This window comes from Aythya ferina (assembly GCF_964211825.1).
Source record: "Aythya ferina genome assembly, contig: HAP1_SCAFFOLD_29, whole genome shotgun sequence".
In the NCBI taxonomy this organism is placed as follows: domain Eukaryota; kingdom Metazoa; phylum Chordata; class Aves; order Anseriformes; family Anatidae; genus Aythya; species Aythya ferina.
This window is the reverse complement of record NW_028181463.1, coordinates 2,150,100-2,171,591: the sequence shown is the minus strand read 5'-3', so window position 1 is coordinate 2,171,591 and position 21,492 is coordinate 2,150,100. Positions and strand designations below refer to the sequence as shown.

The following is a 21,492-nucleotide window of genomic DNA, read 5'->3' as shown; positions in this document are numbered from 1 at the left end:
CTAAAGACAAGTTTGCTGTCTGCTTTTTCCAAGTCCCCAGAAATCTCTCTGATCCAAACGCTTGATGGCCTGGTCCAGAAAGGCAGGGTAGTGTGACATAGCAGAGAGGGGCATCTGTAATGAGCCTGTGAGAGGGGGGTTACAGAAATCTCACAGAGACACTGGGGGTTGGTTCTGGAGTCACACAGGGCAACGGCAGTGCTCTATGAGGTGTCCACATCTGAGCTGGCCTCCCACGCTCCTCATACACACGGGGCTGTTGAGAGACACGAGTCTCTGCCTTGCACACCACGCACAGTGCACTGCAGTTCCTGCAGTGTCCCTCTGGCTCCTGCAGCCACTGCCAGAGGCTGTGGGGCACCTCATCCCTGCAGTGCTTTGCCCTGCTCTGCCCTCCTCTGAGATGCCCCACGGCATGAGGAATGGTCACAGGGACCTTGCTTCAAGGAAGCACATCTCAGAGCTGGATTCAGGTGCCTTCCCAGGGAATGTTACTAAACCTTGTGACACTGTCTGCCCCACTGGCCTTCATGAGACTTGTAGGAATGGCTGATGGCATTTGTGCTCACTCGTGTTCATCTCTCTGTGTGTCTATGATGTGCCTGCTGGCACCAGCAGCAATGGGATTCCTTTTACACATCTCCCATGAACCCTCAGGGGGCCCTGCTTTTCTCCTGGACATCCTACCTCCCAGGGAGCCTTTATGAGATGAGCAATGAGCAGTGGACTGGCCAGCCATTGCTGAACCTCCTTCCCATGCACCCCATAGCTCTGAGCTGGTGGTGATGCCCTGCAGAGTAAGAAAAATGACAAAAAAAGATAACAGAACAAACCTTGAGCCTGCACTGTATTGTGGGTCATATGCAGAAAAAAATAGGCTATGTTTTTGATTTTGAAACATCTGCAGTCATCAGTCTCTTCAAGGCATCCTTGAGCTCCTGGTTCTTCATGCTATAGATGAGGGGATTCATTGCTGGAGGCACCACTGAGTATAGAACTGCCACGACAATATCCAGAGATGGGGATGAGATGGAGGGGGGTATCAGGTAGGAAAACATGCCAGTACTGACAAACAGAGAGACCACGGCCAGGTGAGGGAGGCACGTGGAAAAGGCTTTGTGCCGGCCCTGCTCAGAGGGCATCCTCAGCACTGCCCTGAAGATTTGCACATAGGACAATACAATGAAAATAAAACAACCAAATACAAAAGAAAGACTGAAAACAAGTAGCTCAACTTCCTGGAGGTAGGCATCTGAGCAGGAGAGCTTGATGATCTGGGGAATTTGACAAAAGAATTGGTCTACAGAGTTGCCTTGGCAGAAGGGAAGGGAAAATGTGCTGGCCGCGTGTAGGACAGCATTGAGAAAGCCACTGCCCCAGGCAGCTGCTGCCATCTGGGCACAAGCTCTGCTGCCCAGGAGGCTCCAGTAGTGCAAGGGCTTGCAGATGGCAACGTAACGGTCGTAGGCCATGATAGTTAGAATTGAATACTCTGAACCAAAGAAGAAGACAAAAAAGAGAACTTGAGCAGCACAGCCTTGATAGGAGATGGTCCTGGTGTCCCAGAGGACATTGGCCATGGCTTTGGGCAGAGTGGTGGAGATGCAGCCCAGGTTGAGGAGGGCGAGGTTGAGCAGGAAGAAGTACATGGGGGTGTGGAGGCGGTGGTGGCAGGCTACGGCGCTGAGGATGAGGCCGTTGCCCAGGAGGGCAGCCAGGTAGATGCCCAGGAAGAGCGCGAAGTGCAGGAGCTGCAGCTAGTGCGTGTCTGCGAATGCCAGCAGGAGGAATTCACTCACACAGCTGATGTTGGGCATTTTCTGACATTGAACACGGCTGCCTGTTTGAGAGAAAACAGTAGAAAAATTTAAAAAAGTTTTCTTTGAGGAAGAACTATTGCAAGCCTTAGAGTACCCCCCAGTCCAAGGCTCAGTATGTGAAGACATTTTCTGCAGCTCTCTTGCTTGAGCTGTGGCTGGTGCTAGCTGAGAGTGACACTGGAAGAATGGGCAGTTGTGGGCTCCCTAGAGTTCCTTCCTCCTGTGCAGTAGGAGGAAAGCAGGAACATGAGGGAACCTCAAGTGCCTTCTACTTGTTAGTTGTTGCAAACAACTCAGATGAGTACAGAGCTGAGCTGTAGGTATTTTGTTTGCTTTATTCTATCCCAGTAGGCCTGGCAAAGCTTAGGATAGGAATTGGGTTGCTGAATGTCCTCAAATTTCCTGTGCATTCCTCTTGATACCCTGTGGGAGTGTCCCTTGGTGAAGATCAAGCAGAGCAGCTCTGCCCAGCAGTCCTGTTCTTAGCTGCCCTGTGTCACCCCTATATGAGTTGCAGGACCATCCCATTAGACTGTTTCCCTGAAAAAACGGAGAAGACACTGGAGAAGGCTGCTGAGGGAGGAGGGCCACAGAAAGCCAGACGGAGCTTGTGAGCTTGTCTTCTTTTCTATGGCTGCAAGAACTATGAGGCAGCTGACAGGGAGCCTGACATGGCCTGCTCGAGCAGGGTGTTCTGGGCAGACCAGGGAGACCTGGCCTATGGCTATACATAAGGTTTCTGCCAGATTTCCTCAACTCACACTGCAAACCAGCAGGACTCTCAAAGCCTACTGCATTGCCCACTGCCCTCCCAGAAACAACACCCAGCAAGAGAAGACCCCTCCAGTACCTGCAGCTGCATGGCCCTGCAGCCAGGCATGGCCCTGCAGCCAGGCACTTACCTTGTCAAGGGCTGCGCAGGTTTCTCCTGCAGGCAGCTCTCAGCATCCTCCCACACCCAGCTGCCTCCAAGCCCTCTTTCCTCTCCTCTCCCCGTGCCAGCTGCGGTCAGAGCCCCCAGCCCTGCTGCGCTGTGCAGAGGAGCTGCTCCTGGGCACAGCTGTCTCTCTGCACCACGGCCCTCTTGCCACGAGCTCTCTCTGTCCCACAAGTCTGGCCCAGCTCAGCAGCACAGCACCAGCCTAAGGCACTGGAATCATCCCTCTGGGGGCTTTGCTGATGAGCCCACGAACCTCAGGCACTCAGAGACAATTGAAGACATGTCTCCAGAAGTGCAAGTCAGAGGCAAGTTTCCTGCAGTGTCCCCCTGAGGGCCAGCACTGACACAGTCTCCCTTGGAGCTCATTAGAGCAGAACTCTGGAGGCAGTGAGGACAAGGAGACAAAGGCTCTGTGAAGATGACACTGAGGTACAAACAAACTGGATGTGTGTCAGCAATTACAAGGGCCAGGCCTTGACCATTGTCCTCTGGGAATGGAGATCCTTAGCCTTCACACCTTCCACAAGATGCTTCCTGGTCAGTAGGAGATGGGGATGTGCATGGCCAAGTGAGGAGAATGGTATGAGCCCCACCTGCTTCATGGGTGGTGGCAAGGAGGCAATGAGGCCCTGGTGCTTTAATGAGAAGCTGTGTCCTCATAGGCCTGAGGAACAGAGACAACAGCCATAGCTGTCCCTTTGGCTAGAGCTTAGGAGAAGATATGTTATACTTATTGTGATGGGGCCTCAGTGATTCATTTCAACGTTGTACAGCACCTCAGAGATGTCATACCATTGTTCTTCTCATGGCATCACACTGCCCACCACATCCTACAGACCCCAGCAAGAGCGCTGACACAGACATGGGGGTGCAGGATCTCCCCTCCCACTTCCAGGGATGAGGCCTTGGCTTTTCTGCTTCGTCAGAAGAATACAAGACTTTTTTCAGCACAGTGCCTTTGCCTGTCTGTAATCATGGCCTACAGTTATCTACCCTAACTAGTCCCTGGGGAGGCTTCATTAGTGACAGCCCTCAGTGGGCCCATTAATACTCCAAATCACTTCAACTTTTCCTCCTGACTTCACTTTCTCTAGCACTTGCATTATTCTCCTCTCAGTACCTGAGCGTCATAGCATCAGACCAAAATACACCATGGTACTCATTAAAATGCAGAAACTCCTAACATCTCTTCCATAGTTTTCTTCATGACTTCAAGACTTGTACAGCTAATGGCAGAGATTGCAAGAAGTAGTTAAGGAAGAAGATTTAAAAAAAAAACAGATAATACATTTTTTTTTTTCTTTTAAAGGCTGAATTTTGCGGCATTTCAGTTTTGAGCATCATTCTCCAATTGCTATTGATCCAGGGTGACTTCTTTGGAGGCCTTGATCGGGAAGAAAAACAGAGTCTGGAGGTCTGACACCTCCACTGCCAGCAGTAGTCTTTGTCCCTGTAACTGTAGCACAGTTCAGCACATGGAAACCTTTTTAAGATAATCAGGGAAAAAATATAAAATAAAATAAAATAAAATAAAATAAAATAAAATAAAATAAAATAAAATAAAATAAAATAAAATAAAATAAAATAAATTTGAAATGACCGTTGGATCCTGAGAAATTCTAAATGAATCTTAGTAGACAAGTGGACATCCAGGGTGTCTCTTGGGTCTTCTGTGGAAAACTCAAGGTAAAAAGTGAAAAAAAAATCTTCCTGTGGCTGTATCTGTACCCATGAGATTGGCCTCTTTTGGGAAATTGTCCCCCTCCAGTCACACAAACCTAAACTCAGTAATGTGAAAAGACCTGCCTAGTTGATAGAGTAGGGTAAAGTCCTACTTCCTGTGCTATAGATGCAGAAGGCAAAAAGAATTGCATTGTGCTTTACGCTACTCAAGGAAGTGTAACCCAGGTCAGGCAACTTTACCTTAGTGCTGACAAGTCCATCACTAAACCACGCTCCCAAACTCTACATCTACACCTTGGCTCTCCAGTCGATGACCCAGCTCATGGATGGCAATCAGGGAGTCTCGGTTAGCACGACGCTGCCTCAGGTGCGCCAGCATGGTAGCCATTGTCACCTGCTGTTCTTCAGGCCTCAGCAAACCCCCAACAGAAGGGTTCTGTGGAAGGCCAAGCAAGGTAGACAACTGTTTCTTGTCCTTTGTCTCCAAGACAGCTATGTCAAAGCCCCACCTTGGAACTTTGAAGTTCCCTCTCCTGAAGCAGTCTATGCTGAGGATGCACATAGCCTCCGAGTGAGTCCCAATGGGGTGCTTTTGCCATTCCTTCCCAGTTAGACTCACTTCAGCCTCCAGTACAGTTAACTGTTGGGATCCCCCTGTCACTCCAGAAATACAGGTGGGTTCTACCTCTTTCTAGCTTGATGGCATTAGGGTACACTGTGCACTGGTGTCTAGTAGAGCCTGATACATTTTGTGGGTCTGATGTGCCAGGCCATAATAATAATTATATCTGTGTCTATAATAATAATAATAATAATAATAATAATAATAATAATAATAATAATAATAATATAACCATTTATTGCTATTGTTGTTGTTATTATTATTTCCTTTGTGTCCTATTAATCTGCTTTTATATCAACACATAAACTTTTACTTTTTTTTTTTTTTTCTCCCTCTTCTCTCCTGCAGTCCATTGGATGAATATCTGTACAGTTCTGAGCTGCCTGGTGGGTCAAACCACAGCAAGGCTTTTTGGTGCCTAGCATGGAGCACAAAGGTTGAGATGACAGAGCTGACCACAGCGTTTTAAAAGTAAATTGTTAAAAGCATTAGATCGGTTTACCAGTTGCTGATCACAGTATTGATATTTTTCATCTGGGGTCTGTGGTGCTTGTTTTCAGAATTGTGTTGTACAGCACATTACTAATTGTCATCCACTGCGTGCTCTTTATCAGTTCTGGGGGCTGGTTTAAGGTTACTGTTTTGCTGTATTGGATAATGCTGACTTATGACAGGATAAAATAATTGCTGCCTCCATATCTCAGGAACCATCTCTTCATCTCTTAGAAATTATTTAGAATTACACTCTTTTAAACTCTTTGCCTTTTCTCCTTGGGGAGTAAACCTGTGCAGGGTGGGTGGAAGTGGGATGGACAGTGGGGGATGCTTTTCACCACTTCTTCCCTCTCTCTTTCTCCTGCATATCTCCCTTCTCCTCCATGACAGGCATATGGCCTGTCCAAAGCCACTCCAAACCCTGCAACAGGCCCTGCAGGCACTCCAGCTCCTGAGGTGGGCCCAAAGTTAAATGGACACTCGTGACAGGCCCTATAGCTACTCCCAAACCTGCGATAGGCACTGCAGCCACTTCAACTCATCCAGAAGGCCCTGAAGCCAGAACAACTCCAGTGATGGGCCCTGCAGCCACTCCAGCACCTGCAATGGGCCCCATGGCTGGGCCAGAGAACCAGCCTGTGCCAGTATCGGTTGCCTCTTTATGCAGGAGAAAACAATGGGTGTAAAAGTCAGTTTTTCTTTAGAAAGGAAAGAAACTCAGGCACCCAGACAAGAAAGGAGGAGGAAGTAGAAGGGGCAGGTTTCTGCTAAGTTGGTCCATCATGGAAGCAGGGTGACCAAGAAGAAGAGGTCATATAAGCATCAGAAACCATGTGATCCCTATCCCAGTGTAAGCTACGAGACAACTGGTTCATGTCCTTTTTCTCCAAGACAGCTATGTCAAAGCCCCACCTTGGAACTTTGAAATTCCCTCTCCTAAAGCAGCCTATGTCGAGGATGCACGTAGCCTCTGAGCGAGTCCCAATGGGATGCTTTGGCCATTCCTTCCCAGTTAGACTCACTTCAGCCTCCAGTACAGTTAACTGTTGGGATCCCTCTGTCATTCCAGATATACAGGTGGGTTCTACCTCTTTGTAATTTGATGGCATTAGGGTACACTGTGCACTGGTGTCCAGTAGAGCCTGATACATTTGTGGATCTGATGTGCCAGGCTATTAAATATACCCAGTCCAGTAAACCCGATTCTCCCTTTCCTCCCTGCCTCCCCCTGGCTTGAAGCAGGACCCTTCTAGTCCTGCTCATAGGATTAATTACTGTGTCTGGTAGACGGCCCAATGGAAACACGTGCTGCATAGCATAGTAATTCCATAGGGCAGCGGAATGGAGCCAACAGTCAAGACACATTTGGGTGGGGAAGGTGGGGTGGGGCCCAGTAGAGACAAGGAGTCAAGGCAGTTGGGTGGGGGAGGCCAGCAGAAACAGCCCAAGGGGTGGTGCTGCTGGTGAGGACACGTTTGTGGCAGCAGCCTGAGTGGGCAGCAGCTGTGCGCAGGCCAGGGGAGGCCAGGAAGTGCATGCCAAGAGCGCTCCTGCCAACAGAGCCAAGGCCGGGGCCGAGCCCAAGGGCAGAGGCAGGCCCAGGGCAGGGGGCTGCAAGGGCCATGCTGAGCTCCCTGCCCCTGCAGCAGCCACCCTGGCCCTCGGCCTCCTCTCCCCTGCCCCTGCAGCTCTGGGCTCCCTTCCCTTCGCGCAGCCCTGGCTCTGCAGCACCAAGCCCTGCTGGGAGCCCTCCCCTGCATGCTGCCACCGCTCCCTGATGCTGCTGTTGCCCTCTGCTGGGCACTGCCCAGCCCAACCCAGCCCAACCCCTGCCCACCTCTCCCCAGCTCCCTGCCCTCTCCCCAGCCCAGCCCAGCCCAACGCAGCAGCCCAGGCTGGGCTGGCCCCAGGGCAATGCCCACCGCAGGCTGCTGCAGGGCTCTGGGCACGGCCACCACAGCCCTCACACTGGGGCCACCTCAGGAGATGGAGGTCCATGAAGCTGCAGGAGCCCTGCTCTCTTGCCTGGCAGATCCCCAGCACACAGTGCCTGTGCCCCGCAGGGCCAGCCCCGCTCCCCAGGCCAGCACAAGAGGCCTGGCCCAGCCACAGAGCAGCTCCAGATTTCTCTCCAGCATGCCATTTGCCATCAGACTAAGCACCACCGGGACAGTCCCAGGCCAGTCAAGGCCAATTATTGTTTGCTGAACCATGGCCAGCCAAGAAGGGAGCTCCCAGTCCAGCACTACACTGAGCACTGTGAAATTCTGATCCACAGTGAAGGCCAGAAAAGCAAGAGGCCCGTTCATGCAGCAGTTCCTTGGGTATATTCCTAGCACCAGCTTTGGAAGAGCTGTGCAATGAAAGAGATGCCACTGTACAGACAACAAGATTGTCAGCAAGATACACGAGATCTCAAGTCTTAGTTGAACGTGAAAGCACAAGAGAACAATGAGGAAGCCAAAGGGAGCAGCAGTGACAAGACCACGTCCTGCTGCTGGCCATGGCCATGGCTCCAGGGAAGAAGCAGCCCCAACCCGAAGGCAGCAGAGAGGCAGAGCCCAGCGGGCAGTGAGGGGCAGTCCCAAGGGCCACCAGGGCTGCTCCTGCATGTGGCAGCTGGGTTCTTGGCCCTGAGCCCCTCCTGCATGCTGGGGATGCTCCCCCAGCTCCAGAGGGGAAGGGAAGAGAGGGATACTGAGACCAATGAATTTCCGCTGACTTCTTTATTGTCTTTATCTACCTAGGAAGCATGGATCAGTGTGTACATTAGCTGATATGGTAAAAAATTACACAAAATATAACATTCAGAATGCTGAGAACTACGTTATAAAATACAAATAAAATATTGTTAAAATACTAACAGAGAAAAATAATTTTAAAAATGTTCTATCATTTTCCCAAATATCCTTTGATTTCTGATAGGATTACTATTAATGACAATGTTATGATAACACTAGGAATGATAAAAATGATACAATATAATGTGAATCAAAACATTTGCATATTATTAAGAATACATCTTCTGAACACATCATGGATGCTTAAGAGGAATGTATGGAAAGAGTTTCCTCACTGCATTCTTGAGCTCCTCGTTCCTCATGCTGTAGATGATGGGGTTCAGTGCTGGAGGCACCACCGAGTAGAGAAGTGTGACCACCAGGTCCAGGGATGGAGAGGAAATGGAGGGAGGTTTCAGATAGGCAAACAGAGCAGTACTGACAAACAGGGAGACCACAGCCAGGTGAGGGAGGCACGTGGAAAAGGCTTTGTGCTGGCCCTGCTCAGAGGGCATCCTCAGCACTGCCCTGAAGATCTGCACATAGGACAGCACAATGAAAGCAAAACAACCACAGCCTAAAGAAACACTAAACACAAGTGCCCCAACTTCCCTGAGGTAGGCATGTGAGCAGGAGAGCTTGAGGATCTGGGGGATTTCACAGAAGAACTGGTCCACAGCATTGCCATGGCAGAGGGGCAGGGAAAATGTGTTGGCCGTGTGCAGGACAGCATTGAGAAAGCCACTGCCCCAGGCAGCTGCTGCCATCTGGGCACAAGCTCTGCTGCCCACGAGGCTCCCGTAGTGCAAGGGCTTGCAGATGGCAACGTAGCGGTCGTAGGCCATGACGGTAAGAAGGGAAAACTCACCTACAACCAAGAAAGCAAAGAAAAAGACCTGAGCAGCACATCCTTGATAGGAGATGGCCCTGGTGTCCCAGAGGGCATTGGCCATGGCTTTGGGGACAGTGGTAGAGATGCAGCCCAGGTCGAGGAGGGCGAGGTTGAGGAGGAAGAAGTACATGGGGGTGTGGAGGCGGTGGTGGCAGGCTACGGCGCTGAGGATGAGGCCGTTGCCAAGGAGGGCAGCCAGGTAGATGCCCAGGAAGAGCATGAAGTGCAGGAGCTGCAGCTCGCGTGTGTCTGCGAATGCCAGCAGGAGGAACTCGCTCACAGAGCTGATATTGGGCATTTTCTGACATCCTCTGTTGGAGAGCAAATGTTAGAGCAAAGTTAGAAATGATTTGGATGAGGAAAACCTGTTACAAGTCTTACAGAACCCCCAAACAGAGCCTCTCCCTGCAGCTCTCCTGCTTGAGTTGTGGCTGGTGCTGGCTGAGAGTGGCATGGGGAGCTGGGGTTGCTGTGGGCTGCAGAGGAGTCCTATCTGCAGCAGGATGGAATCAGGAACATGGGGGAAACTCAAGTTCAGTCCACTTGTCTGGTCAATGAGTTTGCAGAGTTTTCTTACAAACAACTCATCTGAATGCAGAACAGAGCTGCAGTGCTTTACTTGCTTTAATGTTATTTGGTTGGCCCTGTAACGCTTAGGTGAATTATTGGATGATTGAATGCTGTGACTCTTCATGTGTGCTCCTGGTGAAATCCTGTGGATGCCAGGAGGCAACGGGACTGTCCCTTGGTGAAGACTGAGCAGAGCAGATCTGCCCAGAAGTGAGCTTGGGCATGAGAAGAAACAAGAGACAGCTGAGAGCAGAGAAGCCCGACTCAAAAGGCAGATGGACAGAATCCTCACCATATCTCCAGGTGTGTGATCAGTATCTCAGCTCTTCCGTTCTAGCCAGAGGTGCAGAAGGTTCAAACCTGCTGCCCACAGACAGCCATCCAGCAGAACAGACATGGCCTTAGCAAGGAGGTGTCTTCTCCTTGGGGCACCTGGATAACACAAGGATGCCAGGAGAGAGCTGCATCCTGCTGGAGAGCAGCCTGCAGCCAGGAGGATGCCCCACAGACAGAGCTGGATATCTGAAAGCTGGAGTGTGCCAATATCCCAGCTGCACCCCTGTAGGGTCTGGAGGACGCTTGACCACCCCTGTCTTATCTGATCAGGGATAGCAAGGTAATGACACTCCAAGGGGCTTCTGCCAGACTTCCTCCCCTTGCACTGAAACCCAGCAGGACTCTCAAAGCCTACTGCATTGCCCACTGCCCTCCCAGAAACAACACCCAGCAAGAGGAGACCCTTCCAGGACCTGTAGCATGGCCCTGCAGCCAGACACTCACCTTGTCAAGGGCTGTACAGGTTTCTCCTGCAGGCAGCTCTCAGCATCCTCCCACTGCCAACTGCCTCCAAGCCCTCTTTCCTTCTCTTCTCTCCTCTCCTCTGCCAGAACCAGCTGTGGTCAGAGCTTCCAGCTCTGCTGCGCTGTGCAGAGGAGCTGCTCCTGGCCACAGCTGTCTCTCTGCTTCATGGGACTTTCTGAAATGTGTTTTATCTGTCCCACAAGACCGACCCAGCTCAATAACAGAGGCCCAGCCCAAGGCATTGGAATCACCCCTCTGGGGGCTTTGCTGATGAGCCCACGAGGAGTCAATTAGGCTCTGGTGCTTTAATGATTATCTGTCTCCTCAAAAACTTCAGTGGCAGAGACAATAGCCATAGCCATGGACCCAAATATCTCATAACGCAGCTCTTTAGGAAGCTTCCCTGGTTCCTTGTGAGAAGGCACCACTGCTTGTATGGCATCAGCATTGTGGAAATCACTCCTGAAGTAGGCATCTGAACCCAGCAGGCTCCTTGAGGCCTCTCAGCCAACCAGACACAAGTCACCTCAGCAGCAGCTTCCAAGCCAGGGGCCTGCTGCTGGCCTTGCAGCTTCTTGTGGAGACACAGCCAAGCCTTGTGCCTGCTGCTGCCCACTCATGGACTCAAGCAGAAGGGACAGGACAACCCATGTTGGGGCCTTCTTTCTGCCTGGGTCCTGCTGGGTCTGGAGGCAGAGGGGATCCCCCAGTCAGCATGCCAAGCAGGTGCCTTGTGCTGGCCTAGCAGGGCCACTGCCAGCTGTCAGCCCAAAAGTGCAGCTCCCAGGGAGAAGCCAAGGGTGACCTGCCACCTCCAGTTACAAGTGACCTCACAGTCCCTTTCTGTGACACGTTCCTGCTGCTGCCCTATCAAGTGCAGAGACAGAAGTGACCTCACAGTCCCTGCCACAGTCACATTCCTGCTGCTGGGACAGGAGATCCTGAGGCAGAGCTGAGCTCCTCAGAGCGTTCCCACCCATCTCCCTCTTGCGGCCCACCAGCTGATCAGATCAGAGTGAGCAAGAGACTAAAGATAAAGGCAAATGGCTATAGGCAGTGTTTTAGCTTGAAGGGATACTTTGAGGTCAGGCATAAGAGTAGTGGATTCCTGTCTGGGTGTGGAGTAGCATTTAGGCTTGGGGATTAATGACACTGGCTAAAATAGGGGAATGGCTTTACATGACTGTTTTAAGCCAGCATTACAGCAGCATCAACATTGCCTGAATGTTCTAACCTCACAGAAATCATTAATTTCTGCTGGCCAAGCTCCTCTTCCCTCCCCCATATCTCACATCTCTCCTGCCCAGGCTTCTCCTGACTTTCCCATATCAGTCTTCTTCCTAGGGGCAGCTTTCTGATGGCTTTCATGATCTCAGAGTATCTGTCTCATATCTGTTGGCTACTCCTTTCTTGAGACTGACGTGGCACCTAAGTCAGGATGGAAAAGAACACAAAGGCTGTAGGTGAACCCTGCACAATATGCACAGCAGCTCTTGTACCACCCTAAAAATTTTGTTTCTTGCCTCCAACGTTTGGATATGAAATGGTTTCTGTGCACCCAGGCTATCTTTTCCCAAACCCTCATGCATGGTTCAGTTTGTCCCAAGAGTCTTGGAGGCAGTGGCCCCCTCTATGTAGAAAACTGAAAGCATTGCTAAAGGATGACTTCAGGCAAAAGCTGACACCTCTGACATGACAACCCCTATCCAAGACCTCTTCCTCTATGGGGCCTACCAGGTACTTAGAAAGAGCCGATCTCAGAAACTACATGCACAGCAAGTGCCTTCTGCTGCCCTACCATGGACACTGGCAGATGTGAGCCTAAAGGCACAGATCCAAGCCAGGAGTCGAGGGTGACCTGTCAGCTACTTCAGAAAGCAGTCACCTCACAGGCCATTTAACAGCCATTCGCTTCCTGCTGGACTTAGTGTTTCTGACGCACCACTGAGCTTATGATACCACACCTACAAAACACCCCCTTTTTGGGCCAGGACCTGCCCAGATGGAAATGATCTGGTTGTGATCCTCCAAGCTCATGGCACACCTGCTGGACTCCCAGCCTCTCTGACACACAGGAGCCGGTTCCGTGCCAGTTCTGGGAGGTGTTAGGGCAGGAGGGACCTTGCAGGCAATGTTCCAGCCCCATGCCTTTTGGCGATCTCTCAGCTCCTTGTGCACAGTGAAGATCACACTCAAGTCCAGAAGCCTGAAGCAGACCTAGCAGACACTCAGGGGAAGCACCCTTCCAGCCCCAGCCTCAGCTGGCCGAGCTTCTCTGCAGGGCGAGGGGGCTGTGTTGCCTGGGGCACGGGGGCACTCTGCAGGGCTGTGCTGAGCAGGCTGGGAGACAGACCCAGCTCATGGGGTCACTGCCATTGCCCCAGGGCTGCAAGGAATCACTTGTCAGGCTCCTTTTCTGGGGCTTTTGTGTACCCTCGGGCTGCAGAGCTCTCCTCTGCCTGCTCACACCAGATTGAGCACTTGAGCTCTGGTCAGGCCACAGTGGAGGAGATCCCCCCCTTAGGAAGGAAGTGCTGCAGTGGAGCCCAGCTGTGCCACTGCCGTGCCCACTGCCTGTCCCTGCCTGCAGTCCCAGCACAGCCCCACAGCAGCACTGGCACCAAGCTGCAGGAGCAGCTGGGCCTGACCCCACCAGCAGGGCTCAGCAGGACAGGACGGAAGTGGCAAGAGAGCAGCTCTGCATGCCCCAAGCACTGGTGCTCCCTGGCCGTGCTGCTGGGATGGGACTCTTTTCCTCTGCACCCCTGCACACGGGCACTGCCCCTGCAGAGACAGGCCTGGTCCCAGAGGAAGGCTTTTCTCCGTAGATGTCAGAGACTGATTTTTTAAAGTGTGATTTGTGCTTTGGACTCTGGTTGTCAAGCATGTTGTGCTTTATCCTGGCAGACAACTCAGCACCATGTAGCTCATCCTCACCCCCGAAATGTCTATGTGTTGAGATAAGGATGGTTTGATTGCAAAGGAAAGGAAGAGATGTTGCTGCTGCTGCTGCTGATGATGATGATAATGTAGTTTAATAAATTAAGTGATGCACAGTGCAATTGCTCACCACACACTGACCGATACCCAGCCCGTCCCCAAGCAGGGGTCCCCCTGAACCTGGCCAGCCTGCCTCAGGATCTCCTGTGTAGGTCCTTTGACCTTACTTTGTTTTACGTCAAAATCAGCAGTGGTGGGACTTCATTCAGTCCACAGACGTCCACCATTATCTTCCACTCCCCATTAGAATTTTGTACTGTCCATATGGGACTATTAAAGGGTGAGAGAACTTTGCTGATCACTCCTTGGCTCTCCAGTCAATGAACCAAGTCATGCAGGGCAATCAGGGAGTCTCTGTTAGTGCAATACTGCCTCATATGCGCTGTTGTGGTAGTTATTGGCACCTGCTCTTCATTGGCTGTCAGCACCTCCACAGCAGAAGGGTCCTGTGAGAGAGTGGGCAAGGTAGACAACTGTTTAAAGGTAAGCCTTTGGATCTTTGGAGTACCCTTTCCTGAAGGAGTCTATACTAAGGATGCACAGAGCTTCTGGGCCAGTCTCAAGGGGTTGCTTTTGCCACTCTTTCCCATTAGACTCACCTCAGCCTCCAATACAGTTAGCTACTGGGATTCTCCCATCATTCCAGAAATACAATTGGGTTCTGGCCCTTTTAGCTCGATGGCATTACACTACACTGTGCATTGGTGTCCTTTAAAACCTAACACCTGCTGTGGGTCTGATGTGCCGAGCGAGTAATCCTCAAAGTCCAATACACCCAGTTGCCTCCTTCCTCCCCCCGGTTGGAGGTAGAACCCCTCTAGTCCTGCTCATAGTATTCATTACTCTGGAGGACTGCCCGCTAGAAACAGGAGCAGCAATTTTCTCAGAAGAACCACTTTTTGTGAATGTTTTTCCTTGTGCTTCATGTATCCATGCCTCTAGGATGAAGGTAGATTTTCCATCCCATTTTCTCATGGCTTCTCTGTCATCATACAGTTAAAACCACAGGTTTCCACGTGGTATGTACCCACTATATCACCTTTCTTGAGTAGAGGGACACTTACACCTGAGAGCTGAGGCATTGGTTGTGGAGGTGGGGAGGAAGATGTATTCTCCTGTAGCTGTTGGACCTATTCAGACAGTTTCTCCATAGACGAGACACAGGCTCATAGGGAAGAAGAGAGACTTTCTTTGTAATGCCATAGCTAGCTAGCCAATTCATCCACCATGGGTTCCTCTTGGTCTTTCCTGGTCACTACTGTCAATGACTTGGCATATAATGACGGTGCACTCCCTACAAAGCTCCGCCCCATGGGTCACATGCACTTGACTTCACCTGGATCTTCGGAAAGCTGTTAGTTGCCTAAGTTTCTTAGTTTTTTAGGCAACTAATCACCTCCAATGTGACTAATTCCCTCAGGTACTGGATACCCCCTATGGGAGCTCAGTTTGGAAGCCTGTGGAATCTGCTAGACACAGAAATAAAGTAGCTAGTAGAAAAATGCAAGATAAGGTACAAGACAAGTAGCACAAGGTCAAAGAAGAAGTAACAATTGAGGAGTTGAGAAAACAACCAGCACGAACGATCCGCATGACAACAAATCAACGAGCAGAATACGAATCAACGAGCGTGATAGTCGCATGAACACTAGTATAGCCACCAATGAGCGAGCTTGCCTGGTAGCATACCTGGCACATGCAAAGATGCTAAGGGTATAAATGCAAGAATATATACTCAATAAACACTTCAGTTGTACACCAGCCTTGAGTTGTGTGATCAGTTCCCTTCAAATTGTGACCTCGATGTGATGGGAGATTTGGGACGAGCAACGTAGGCATAGCGACCAAAGGGAACCCCGCTGAATGAATTGAGCTGACAGCAGGACTGCAGCTTCCACCCTGGGACCGCACCTAACCCCACGTGAGCAGCAGGCAGAAGTATGGGGGAGAACCTATTGGTCAAGGAGGAGACAATAGTGAAATTGTTGAGCAAACTCTTAGAGAAAAGAGGGATAAAGTTGATCCATATAAACTGAAACTACTGTTAAAAGTTTTTGCAAAAAAATGGCGCCCCGCCAACTGTATCAGCAATGTTTGATTTAGCTACTTGGGAACATGCAGGGACTATTTGGGACACTGCATCTCAGGGAAATACCACAGTAGTGGAGGTAATGACAACTTGGCGTTTAGTAACTGAAATGTTAAGAGCTTAGTGGGCAGAAAAAAAATGTACAAACTGCAGTGTCACAGGCAAGCGAAACACAAGAAGGTGCTTGTGCACTGACAGAAAAGATCAACCTGATTGATTTTGAAAAGGAGGCTGAAACAAGCCCTAGCCCATTTCCTCCACCTTTGGCACTATCGGTGCCCCTGACAAGGGATGTTTCTATGGCCCCCATCTCTTCCCAAAGCGAGGCCCCTTGATCAAGTAAAGATTTTGACCCTTGCAAGCATTGGGACGGTATACTCCGAGAGGCGTTGAGAGATGGGGACCCGATAGGCATGGCTTTTCCAGTAACAGTACGGAATAATGGGCCAAATGAGTATAATGTTTTCAGCGGGACTTGATAAAGGAACTGAGAAAAACAGTCACGACCTACGGATTGCATGCGCCTTTTACACAATCATTATTAGAAAATGTGATGACAGGTCAGTTGCTGGTTCCGTATGATTGTCGCCAAATAGCTGCAATGATCCTCACCCCGACTCAAAAATTGTTAAGGGAACAGAAATGGGAGAACTGTGTGAGATAGTGGCACTGCAGAATTTAGAAAGAACATTAGGCGACCCTCTTATGGGTGTGGGGCTTCCTCAGCTTATGGGAACTGAGCCGTTAATGGACCCACGATTACAAGCTTGGCTCAACGATGCCATCTTGCGACAGTCAGCCCAACCAGCATTACAAGCCCTGCTGAAACTGCCAGAAGCAGGAAGGAGCCAGCCTTCTTTTACTAGCATACGACAAGGAGTCAATGAACCTTATATGCAATTTATAGACAGATTGACGGATTCACTGGACAAGCAAATAGATAATCATGAAACTAAAGAGGCTCTCATGTTGAAACTGGTGATTGAAAATGCTAACAGAGATTGTAAGAAGATTCTGCAATCCATGCCTAATGGGACAACCTTGGTACAAATGACAGAGGCTTGCAGTCGCGTGGGGTCTGTTGAACACCATACAACCGCACTAGTCAGTGCATTCGCTGCAGCATTAGCGATGGACAATGATAAGCGATGTTTTTGGTGTCAAGAGATAGGACATTTTGCCACTAAGTGCCCACAGAAAGGAGGGGGATCTGTGCCGGTGGGTAGTTTGGCTCCTCCTGGTGTCTGTCCTCGCTGAATAAAAGGGATGTCCCCAAAAAGGGATGGCACTGAGCCAGCCAGTGCCACTCAAAGCATAATGCAGAGGGACAAACCTTACAACCGCGGAAGGGAAACGGGAAGCTGAGTGCGGGGCAGGGGCGCGCGATGACACAAGTACCCCATGGGGGCCAGCCAACTCCGAATGCTATGTGAGCCGCTTCTCGAGTCGTGATGACATCCATAGCGACTCCCTCGCAAAACCCCCTGAATGCGTCACCATGGGTTCCCTCTCTGCCAAAACCCGAGGAAGTGCTGGAGTGGATCTCTCCACAAAAGTAGCTTGCACTGTGTGGGACAACAAGGTCCAAAAAATACCATTGAATGTCAAGGGACCGATAGGGGAAGGATGCAGTGCTATATTATTGGGACGATCCAGCACCACTCTGACGGGACTTTTTGTGCTACTGGGGGTGATCAACTCTGATTATGAAGGCATAATACATGCAATGGTTTGAATACCCTCCCCTCCAGTACATATCCCTGCTGGGACATGGCTAGCTCAACTGATACTATTTAAAGCTATAGTGCCCCATACAGAAACTAATACACGGGGTGATGCAGGGTTTGGATCAACAGGACAGCCAGAAATCCTCTGGGCAGCCACTCTCACCACCTCAAGGCCTATGATGACTTTAACATTTTATTATCCAAAACCGGCACAGACTACCCAGGCAGTTATTTCTATGTTGGTGGACACTGGGGCTGATGTCATGGTATAGCCATGAAGGACGGGCCGAAGGACTGGCCTTTAGAATCAACCACAAAGGGACTTGTAGGAGTAGGAGGATCATCGCAAACCTATCTGTCCAAATACATGCTAACAATCAAAACACAAGAAGGCTCTACCTTTTCCATACGTCTGTATGCCACTCTTATCCCAGTTAGCTTTCTTGGCAGAGACGTGATGGCACAAGGAAACTTCACCGTGAGATGCCCTGAAAATTTTCAGTAGTGGCCATTGAAAAGTGACCGATAATGAAACTCACCTGGAAAACTGAAAAACCAGTGTGGGTGGATCAGTGGCCTCTCCCTGCAGAAAAGGTCACAGTGCTACAAGAACTTGTTCAGGAGCAATTGAAAGCAGGGTACATAGTCCCAACCACCAGTCCATGGAACTCGCCTGTGTTCATAATTAAAAAGAAGAGTGGGAAATGGAGATTACTACATGACTTAAGAAAAATAAATGCGGTCATGAAAGAAATGGGATCTCTCCAACCAGGTTTGCCTTCTCCCACCATGATTCCACATATCTGGAATATTATTATTGTTGACCTCAAGGACTGTTTTTTTTACCATTCCACTCCAACCTAAGGATGCACCGCGATTTGCATTTTCGGTACCAAAAATAAACAAAAGCGAACCTATGGACAGATATCACTGGACTGTTCTTCCACTAGGGATGAAGAATTCTCCAACCATTTGCCAAATGTATGTTGCTAAAGCTCTGGCCCCTATTAGAAAACAGTATCCCGAGACCTATATTTACCATTACTTGGATGATATATTGGTAGCGGTGCCTACAGAATCATTAACCCATGAAATAATTCAGAGGCTGAGACAAGAACTGCAAACATGGGGGTTGCAGATAGCCCCCAAGAAAATCCAAGTAGAAGCACCATGGAAATACTTGGGCTGGAAAATCTTACAACAAACCATTCAATCCCAAGCCATTACCATCACACAAGAAGTTAAGACATTGAATGATCTACAGAAGCTTATTGGTAATATTAATTGGATACAAAACTACTGTGGAATTAATAATCAAATACTATCACCATTGTTCGATCTCCTGAAAGGTGACAATGATATCAACGTGCCTCAGCAACTGACAAAGGAAGCAAAGACAGCACTGAGTCACATAGAAAGAGAACTCATGAAGCAGCAATGTCACCGATGAGCAGAAGGATTGCCTATTCAACTTTATTTGTGTAACCAGGACCCACAACCCCTAGATCTTCTAGCGCAATGGGATCCAAATGCCCCTGATCCATTACTCTTGTTGGAATGGATATTTCTGCCACACCAACCCACAAAGACACTAGCAACAAGAGTGGAGATGTTTGCAGCCTTAATAAAAAGAGGCAGGGAAAGAATTGTAGAAATAGCTGGAATTGAGCCTGAAACCATCGTAATACCCATTGTGAAGGAATATCTTGATTGGGAGAAAAATGGACAATGGCAGCACACGATCAATATGGTACAGGGCTCCCCCCAAATTGTAGAACTGCATGCTATTATTATGGCTTTTAAAAATTGGTCCAATGAACCACTAAACATTGTGGCAGATTCACAATATGCTGTAGGAGAAGTACAATGAATAGAAAGGGCACAAATACCCCCATTCAGAACGAGATGCTGTTTTTAAAATTCAAAGAGCTCCTATTCCTTGTTGAGCAACGTCTGTACCCATATTTTGTGATACATGTTCACAGTCTTACTGTGCTACCAGGCGTTTTCACTGAGGGCAACGCTCGAGCCGATCCTTTAACCAATTTGGCCATACAACCCCCAGTCCCTAATAAACTACTTCAAGCTTGCACCTCCATTCAATTCTTTCACCAGCCTGCTAGACCATTGGCCAAGCAATTCTCTATTCTGCTAGGAGATGCAAAACTTATTGTACAAACTTGCCCTGACAGCCAACAGCTACAGGGACTTTCACAGAAAGTAAACCCTAAAGGTCTTAGCTCACTACAACTTTGGCAAACTGATGTGACACATGTTCCTGAATTTGGCAGATTGAAATATGTCCATATATCTATAGATACTTTCTCACATGCTGTATGGGCAACTCCCCTGCGTGGGAAAACAAGCAGACATGTTCAGGCACACTTTTGCCTTGCCTTTGCAGCTTTAGGCATTCCCCTAGAGATCAAAACTAACGGACCCGCATACGTCAGTAGCTCCACGAAAAAGTTTTTTCACACATGGGGTATAACCCACAAAACGGCAATCCCCCACTCTCTGACAGGACAAGTTATAGTAGAACGCACACACAGAACAGTTAAGTCTTTGTTAGAAAAAAAAAAAAAAAAAAAAAAAAAAAAAAAAAAAAAAAAAGAGGGAAAAAATGGAAACACCACAAAAGAGATTAGAAAAAGTGTTATACGTGATGAATCACCTAACCATGCCTTTCTCACACGAAGAGGTATCCCCGACAGTAAAGCATTTTGGGGCACAAAAAACAGGCCTCACCTCATTATATGAAGAAAGACCATTAGTCGAAAAACCTAATCTCAATACTGGGGTGTGGGAGGGACCATACTCTTTAATAACTTGGGGCCGAGGGTATGCTTGTGTTTCCACAGAAGGAGGACCAAAATGGATTCCAGCGCGAGCAGTATGACCCTTGTTGGAACCATCATCCTCTTCAGACTCTGCGGCCTTGGAAGATCCTGGGTCTCCATCCAGCCTCGACAAAACATCTGGGTCACCCTCGCCAACATGACAGGGCAAGAGCATATCTGCCTGTCCATGGCGACTGCATATAACCCGTTTCTGACGTGCTTAGTCGGCATACCACTAAGAGAGGAGCATCTGAGTGACATCAACAACACCAGTAGTGGAAGCCTTCTCATCCACAGTTGGAACAGCTCCAGTCCAGGGAACATCAGCAAGGAAACTATGAATAATTGGGATGGCTGGGCACCATACCTTCCTGAAACAACACTGGAACCACAAGAACTCAACATTTTAGGTTGTGTTAATGCACCAGCCTGTGTAAGGTTTAACTATATGGGTAGTAACCTCACAGCAATCGATGTCACACCTGGACTAGGAATATACCGCAATGAATCAATGTGGTGCAACTACACTTCTCCTAATGTGTCTAGATCCTCAAATGTCCTGCTAGCACTGCCACCCGGAGTGTTTCTCATCTGTGGTGACAGAGCATGGCAGGGTATTCCACCACATATCAAAGGGGGACCATGTATCTTTGGTCAGTTAACCTTATTTAACACCTAATACATTAATGATACTAAATATTACAAAGCACCATAGGCGCGCTAAACAATTTGTTCAGCATTATCAGGAGAATTGCAAAGACAATCTAGATTTCTGGCAAGCTGATAAAGTCATCACTGCTTCGTTTTTCGCACCTGGTGTTGCTGCTGCTCAAGCGCTAACAACGCTTAACAAATTAGGATGCTGGCTTGCTAAGCAAACCAATGCAACCTCTGTGGCATTGAGTGCATTATTAACCGACACTGACTCGGTTAGACATGCAACACTGCAGAACAGGGCCACAATAGATTTCCTATTGTTAGCACAAAGTCATGGGTGTGACGAATTTGAAGGCATGTGTTGTATGAACTTAAGTGAAAATTCTCAGTCGATTCACCAACAATTATCCAAACTCAAGGAGCTCAAAGACAAGTTAACAACTAGCACGTGGGGGCTGGAATCATGGTTGTAAAGCCTGGGAATAGGGGGATGGTTGAGAAAACTTATAAGAGGAGTGCTTGTAGTGCTGATTATGGTAATTGTGATTCTGTTAGTTGTACCATGCCTATTTCAAT

General features: G+C 49.1%; 2 protein-coding genes across 2 annotated transcripts; both read right to left on the bottom strand.

The window, feature by feature from the left end:
- Positions 1-878: 878 nt before the first annotated feature.
- Positions 879-2,682, bottom strand: LOC311428110 (olfactory receptor 14C36-like; the record flags this gene model as incomplete). The annotated part of the gene is made up of 2 exons (XM_084539664.1): positions 879-1,757; positions 2,671-2,682. The coding sequence occupies 2 exons, from the start codon at positions 2,680-2,682 to the stop codon at positions 879-881; spliced, it is 891 nt and encodes a 296-aa protein (XP_084395790.1).
- Positions 2,683-5,894: 3,212 nt separating this feature from the next.
- Positions 5,895-9,530, bottom strand: LOC311428109 (olfactory receptor 14I1-like; the record flags this gene model as incomplete). The annotated part of the gene is made up of 3 exons (XM_084539663.1): positions 5,895-6,011; positions 8,637-8,876; positions 9,237-9,530. The coding sequence occupies 3 exons, from the start codon at positions 9,528-9,530 to the stop codon at positions 5,895-5,897; spliced, it is 651 nt and encodes a 216-aa protein (XP_084395789.1).
- Positions 9,531-21,492: the final 11,962 nt, after the last annotated feature.